Here is a 7,834-nt window from a genome sequence, read left to right on the forward strand (position 1 = left end):
CTCAATCCCTTAAGAAGGTTGTCACGCTATCCATCGTTGGGAAGAGCCACCCGGTTCACACAACATCCACCTTTGGTAAGAACCGTGGTATTAAGAAAACCAAAGACTTATTGTTCACACAAAACATAAAAAGAAGCTAACAACTTAAAAAGAAGCTACTAAAGTAAATAAGAAGTTGTGCTACTAAGGAAAAACGACGAAAGAAGTTATGAAGTAAACTACGGAAAGTAGACTGAATATGTATAAAATAAAGTAAAGCAAATATATACATAATAGAAATAAATATACATACCAAAAGTGAAAATAAACATAAATAAAAATAAAGAAAAATAGTAAAATGGTTATTACATACCAAATATCATAAAATCCAAATGGACCACCCCCCAAATAAAAATAGCATTGTCCTCAATGCTCATAACAAATAAGAACATGAAAAAGGGGTAGAGAGTAGAGAAAACTCCCTATGCGGTCTCTATCTGCATCGGGTTCTTAGCACCCTCTTTATCCTCTAACTGGATCTCCGCATCCTTTGACTGGGGGACTACGGGGTTGTTGAGCATCTGAATCAGCTCCGCAGCAGTGTGTGTAATGGTAGCCGGCTCCTCAGACTGGCCGGCCGCTGCATCCGATGCTGCGGGCACTGCTGCATGTGCTACCGGGACTGTCTCCTCCATGAGCAGGTCTAGTGGAATGTCACCAGCAAAAGCAATCTTCTCATCCTCTTTGCTCAACTTCTTCACCGACTCCTTAGATGCCTGAGTCTTATGCATCTTCTTCATCTTCTTGCCCAAATCCTTGATAATCCTCTCATGTGTATTAAGAGTCTCCCGGATCTTCTTCTGGTCATCCAGAATCTTCTTCAAAGAGTCCTCCACTGATGGAGGTACCTGAAGCTCTGATGGGGCTGAAGATGGTGCTGTCACTGCACTGGATATGGCAGTCAGCTTTATGGTAGTTGCCTGCATCCAGTTGTTGAGACTGGATAGTGTCTGTGAAACCCGCAGTGCAGTCTGAGGATAGGTAAAAGATGTGGGCAATGACAGTGGCATTGAGAGGGAGGTCCGAAGGAATGAGGAGGCATGGTTACTGCTCCGGCAGAAGTACCAATTGCTGTGGAGGGCTCGGCAACTGACCCGGTGGCCACTACCCCTGGCTCTTCAGACTGGCCAGTGGCTTTACCCTTGAATTTAGGGTTGTCCGCTCCCTGGAGGTGGTACCATGAGAAAAGCTTTTTAGCCTTCACCTCCACATCAAAATGTCTCGGCTTTACCCCTTGTTCTTGGAAATACTCTGTGAGAAAGTTGGGGTATGGATACTATCTTTCTTCTTTCTGGACTGTATTGGAGATGTTGTAAGACATCAAGTTTCCTACATTAATAGGATAGCCTACCATGATGGAAGCTACCAATACTACTCGGGGGAGTGGAAGGACATTCTCATGTTGGCACGGGTCAAGACGGCTGCACACAAATGTTGTCCACCCTTATGCTTCAAAGTTAAGGGTGGCTCTAATAATTTGAACTCCTGATATGAGCCATGCATGTGTTGTCCCCGGAATAGTGAGTATCTCAGCTAGCCATGGGCGAACTGCATCACTCAAGGCTAGCTTCTCCAGGTATTGCACTGCCTCGACATCCTCAAACCCTACATATGTGGTCAGTGCATGGCCATCAAACCGGATTTTCAAGTTCCGTACCTTCGTCACCTTTGTACCCTTTTTGATGTGGGCAACATTGGCATAAAATTCCTTGACGAGGTATTCATTGGCATCTTTCCACCGAACGGTGAACCATTTCCACCATTTTCTCTCCGTAAATTGCCTTAGGACATTCGGATTGTGCTGGCTTAGGTCTTTGGTTATGAATTGTTGCTCAAGAGTGAGCGACCTTTGGGGCCACCATTCCCAAAATTTTCCATACGCCTTCTCACTTACAAACCTATCAGCCCACACCTCTGCCTTCTTTGATCTAGCCATGCCTTCCACAATTGTATCACCCCCTCTCCCGTCATCCGGGACCTCATCATCCTCATCTAAAATGATTGGGGTAGCTGTTGGGGCAGGTGTTGTAGCAGGTGGGGAAGATGGTCCGGATGCCTGACTACCTCCCTCTGAGCCATCAGAAGAACTAGAGGAGGAGGTAGGTTCATCGACTAAACGAAATCTGTCGGGGAATTGTTATGATTGTGCCCCCGGTTGTGGTTGTACAGAATCCCCCTCAGACGTTTCCCGGGATGGGAGGTATTCACTGGTGTCTGAGGATTCCAAAGGTGGTCTACTGAGAGTAGTCTTTTTTCCCACAACTTTCTGGACTGATAGTGGCATGTTAGGTTTTCCTCTACCCGGCCTCGGGAGGATTCTGCCCTCCCTTTGGAAGTATCACCTAGACCACGTGAACGTACCATTGTCTATAACAAACAAGTAGTGAAAGTCAGTTAGAATTGGGGTTCAACATGTGATATTGAATTACAGTTGGAAAGAAAGACAGTGCTTCTCAGAATAGGGCAGCACAGACTGTACAAAATTGAGTGCGGCTGCGAAAATCCCAAGTTCAGACTACTGGTTCTCTGAAGTTACCTCAGCACGGACCGCACAAAATTGAGTGCGGCCGTGAAAACCAACCGCGGACCTCACAAAATTGAGTGTGGTCGCAAAAATTTAGCAATGACAAGTGCTTTCAACTTAGGGTATCGCGGACCGCACAATTTTGTATGCGGCCGCCAACCCTAGCGCGGACCGCACAAAATTGTGTGCGGTCGCAAAATCCAAATCAGAGTGGCACTTAAGTACGATTAATACTAGGGTTTCCACTAATTAGGCATAATTTATGGCAATTGAACAATAACGGTTACTAACCCCATACCCCATTATGCATTCAAACACTACCCATATGTTTCTAAACAAGAATTAAGCATCAATTCACTTTTTTGGTAATAATTTAACCATAGATAAAAAGAAAACTACAACAAAGAGAAAAGAAAAGAAAAAGATGAAATTGATTCATTGAAATTAACATACCAGTAATGCAATGTAGTAGGAAATCAATAATTGATGATTATGGGATGAGATTGAACACAAGAAAGAGTGCACTATGCTTGAGAGGTCAGAGTGTGTAAAGTGTAAATAGTCTCAAAACGTCCTATTTATACTTTGGCCCTCCAACTTACCTGAGTGCGGCCGCGAGATTTTGGCGCGGTCCGCACTCTTTACCTTTCCTAACTCAGCAGATGATTAAGTGATGCGATCCACATAAAAATGGTTGCGGCCGCACAATCTGTGCAGTCCGCAAAATTTTGACTGCGACCGCGAATCCTTAAGAGATTTTGTCAGGCTAAACTTCAGAGAGTTGGAATTTTCCATCTTCCAGATGTGCGACCGCACACAGAATTGTGTGGCCGCGAAGGGCTTGTGAGGCCGCATAATTCTGGCGCGGTCCGCACAATTTCACCACTTGGCCAATTTTTGTCTTGTCAAGTTTCTACACTGCACACCCAATTCCTACATACACTTTACAACCAGTTAGTCCAAAACAATACATAATCTAACAAGAAAACCAAAAGAAAGAAAAACACATGGGTTGCCTCCCAAGAAGTGCTTGATTTAACGTTGCGACATGACGCATGTTACCATCATTCATTTGAAATGGAGCAATGCCACAACGTGGCCATCATCCACCTTACCAAGGTAGTGCTTCACCTGGTGCCTATTGACTCTAAAGATCTCACCATTCTTTTTTTTCAAATCAAGAGCACCAAAATGAGTCACATGTACCACTTCAAAAGGACCACTCCACTTTGATTTAAGCTTTACCGGAAACATCCGTAACCGAGAGTTGAATAAAAGAACGAGGTCACCTTATTTAAATTCTTTGTTTCAGATATACTTATCATGTAGGTACTTCATCTTGTCCTTATACAAGGACGAACTGGAGTAAGTATGGAACCAGAACTCATCAAGTTCATTCAACTGCTCCACCCGAAGATTGGCAGCTACATCCCACTCAAGGTTCAATTTTTTCAATGCCCACATGGCCTTATGCTCTAATTCCACCGGAAGGTGACATGCTTTCCCAAACACCAACCGATACAGAGACATACCAATTGGAGTCTTGTAAGCTGTTCTATAGGCCCAAAGAGCATCGTCAAGTTTACTTGACCAATCAGTCCGATTTGCATTAACAGTCTTGGATAGAATACTCTTGATCTCCCTGTTGGAGACTTCAACTTGTCCACTTGCCTAGGGGTGATAGGGGGTTGACACCTTGTGAGTGACACCATACTTGGAGAGTAAACTGTCAAAGGCTTTGTTGCAAAAATGTGAACCCCCATCACTAATGATGGGCCTTGGGATACTAAACCTTGAGAATATGTTCTTCTTCAAGAAAACTAACATACTCCGAGCTTCATTGTTGGGCAAAGCCACGGCTTAAACCCATTTGGACACGTAATCCACAACTACCAATATTAGGTGTTCCCATATGAGCTCACAAACGGACCCATAAAGTCAATGCCCCAAACATCAAAAATATCAGTCTCCAGAATGGCGGTGAGAGATATCTTATTTTTATTGGAGATCCCACCGGCCCATTGACAATCATCACAACGCTTAACGAGCTCGCTAGCGTCTTTGTACAAGGTAGGCTAATAGAATTCACAGCTTAAGACCTTTGTAGCAGTTCTCGCCCCACCATGGTGACCACCATAGGGCGAAGAATGGCAAGCTTCAAGAATACCCAAATTCTCTTCTTCTGGAACACATCTCCGGATAACACCATCAGTGCAAATTTTGAAGAGATTCATCCCAATAGTAGTCCAGGCAGTCCCGTTTGAGCTTCTTCCTTTGGTTTGAGGAGAACTCATTCAGAACAATGCCACTCACAAGATAGTTGGATATATCGGCAAACCATGGCATCCCAGTCATAGAAATAGAAAGGAGTTGTTCTTCAGGAAATAAATCATTGATCTCAAGGCCATCATATGGCCTCCCCTCCTCCTCCAATCGGGATAAGTGGTCCGCCACTTGATTTCCACTACCCTTTCGGTCTTGAATCTCTAGATCAAACTCTTGCAATAGAAGCACCCACCACATCAACCTTGCCTTAGAGTCTTTCTTGCTCATCAAATAATGAAGTACCACATGGTCTGTGTGAACAGTCACCTTTGTACCCATTAGGTACGGGCGGAACTTCTCCATAGCAAAGACAATGGCTAGGAGTTCTTTCTCGGTCACCTTATAGTTGACTTGGGCCTCGTTAATGGTCTTGCTAGCATAGTAGACCGGATGAATGATCTTATTAATTCGTTTCCCCCATACCTCACCAACTGCCACATCGCTTGCATCACACATGAGCTCAAATAGTAAGCTCCAATTTGTAATAATAGGAGTGGTAGTCAACTTATACTTGAGTAGTTCAAATGCCTTCAAACAATCTTCATTGAAAAGGAACTTGGCATCTTTCTCCAAGAGTTTGCACAAGGGGTTTACCACCTTAGAAAAGTCCTTGATGAATCGACGGTAAAACCCCGCATGACCTAAAAAGCTTCTCACTCCCTTTACGGAATTTGGGGGAGAGAGTTTGTATATCACTTCAATTTTTGGTTTATCAACCTCAATACCATTCTTGGAAATCATGTGACTGAGGACAATGTCCTCGTTGACCATAAAGTAACACTTCTCCCAATTCAGCACCAAGTTAGTTTCTTCACAACGTGCCAATACCTTATCCAAGTTATCCAATCACTCTTCAAAAAAATCCCCCATGACAGAAAAATCATCCATGAAAACCTCGAGAAAGTCCTCCACCATATTAGTGAAGATGGACATCATACACTGCTGAAAAGTTGCCAGTGCATTGCATAACCCGAATGGCATCCGCGAGAATGCGAAAGTGCCATATGGACAAGTGAAGGTGGTCTTCTCTTGGTCTTCAGGTGCAATAAGAATCTGGTTATATCCGGAATATCCATCCAAAAAGCAATAATAAGCATGTCCAGCTAACCTATCCAACATTTGATCAAGAAATGAAAGTGGAAATGGTCTTTCTGCGTAACTTTGTTGAGCTTTCTATAGTCCATGCACACTCTCCACCCGGTGACAGTTCTAGTGGGGATCAATTCATTTTTTTCATTTGTGATCAGAATCATGCCCTCTTTCTTTGGGACACATTGCACCGGCGAGGTCCACAAACTATCGGAAATGGGATAAACTACCCCGGCATCCAACCACTTGATGATTTCTTTCTTTAATACCTCTTGCATGGCCTCATTCAATCATCTTTGATGTTCCATGGAGGGTTTGGTATCCTCCTCCAAAATAATTTTGTGCATGCAAAAAGCGGGGCTTATACCCCGAATATCCGCCAATGTCCAACCTATTGCTTTTTTCCTTCTTTGAAGCACCGCAAGGGTGGCATCTACCTACACGTTAGTTAAGCACGAGGAAAGAATAACAGGTAAAGTGGAACAAGGGCCTAGATACTCATACCTAAGGTGTGAAGGAAAAGGCTTTAATTCCAAGGTGGGAGGCTCCTTGATTGAGGGCTTTGTTGGTGGAGTCTTCCGATTTTCGAGATTCAAGGAAAGTTTCCGGGGCTTATAAGTATATGATCCCATTCCATGCAAAGCATTGACACATTATACAAAGCCTTCCTTCTCATCCTCATCATGATTCAACAACACAATTTCCAAGGTATATTCCACATTTATCACAGCACTTGTGTCATCAACAATTACTTTGGTCACAAGATCCACGAGCGAACACACTTCGTTGCTATTTGGCTGCCTTATTGATTTACAAACATGGAACACCACTTTTTTATCGCCCACCCGGAAGGTGAGATCTCCAGCTTCCACATCTACTAAGGCCTTCCCTGTAGCAAGGATAGGTCTCCCCATAATGATTGGCACCTCATAATCAACCTCACAGTCAAGTATCACAAAATCTGCGGGAAGGATGAACTTGTCGACCCTAACTAACACATCATCAGTTATCCCCAATGACCTTTTCATTGTCCGATCCGCTAGTTGCAACCTCATGGATGTGGGTCTTGGTTGCCCAATCCCCAATATTTTGAACACAGAATAGGGCATTAAGTTAATGCTTGCCCCCAAATCACATAGAGCTTTGGCAAAATTGGCACTCCCAATAGTACACGGGATTGTGAAAGCACCAGGGTCTTCCAACTTTGGAGCCATGGAGTGCACCATAGCACTCACTTGATGTGTCATTTTGATCATTTCACAGTTCATTGATCTCTTCTTTGTTACCAAATCCTTCATGAACTTGGCATATCCCAGCATTTGTTCTAAGGATTCAACCAACGGCACATTTATGGACAAACTTTTCATTATATCAATGAATTTCTTGAATTGATTCTCATTGTTTTTCTTTGCAAGTCTCTGAGGGTATGGAGGAGGAGGAGGACTTGGAATTTGTACCTTAGCTTTTGGCACTACCGGTTCCGGTATGTCAGTCACGTGCTCCCTAGACAGGTTCACTTCTTCTTGCGTCTCCTCCACATTTTCATCAATATCATTCCTCGCTTCTTTATTAGCTTGAACATCATTGCTTGGCTCATCATCATCTTGCATCAACACATCATCTCCCATATGTTTTCTTTGGTTTGAGGTACTAGCAACTCCACCTCTCCCACTTCATGTTGTCACGGCCATTGCATGTCTTGTATTCCCACCTTTCGGGTTCACCACTGCATCACTAGGTAGTGCCCCCTTTTGGCGAGTATTTAAAGCTTGAGAAATTTGGCCAAGTTGAACCTCCAAGTTGCGGATAGAAGTGTTGTAGGAGGCTAATTGGGCATCGGAGTCGGCATTTTTCTCC

General features: G+C 43.7%; 1 protein-coding gene across 1 annotated transcript; it reads right to left on the bottom strand.

Annotated features, from left to right (window-relative positions):
* Positions 1 to 1,483: 1,483 nt before the first annotated feature.
* Positions 1,484 to 7,605, bottom strand: LOC138892878 (uncharacterized). The gene is made up of 5 exons (XM_070176628.1): positions 6,916 to 7,605; positions 6,637 to 6,774; positions 4,877 to 5,716; positions 3,897 to 4,234; positions 1,484 to 2,126 (listed from the first exon to the last, which is right to left on the bottom strand). Exons 1-5 carry the CDS (start codon positions 7,603 to 7,605, stop codon positions 1,484 to 1,486), a joined length of 2,649 nt encoding a protein of 882 aa, XP_070032729.1.
* Positions 7,606 to 7,834: the final 229 nt, after the last annotated feature.

This window comes from Nicotiana tomentosiformis, chromosome 5 (assembly GCF_000390325.3).
Source record: "Nicotiana tomentosiformis chromosome 5, ASM39032v3, whole genome shotgun sequence".
Lineage (NCBI taxonomy): Eukaryota > Viridiplantae > Streptophyta > Magnoliopsida > Solanales > Solanaceae > Nicotiana > Nicotiana tomentosiformis.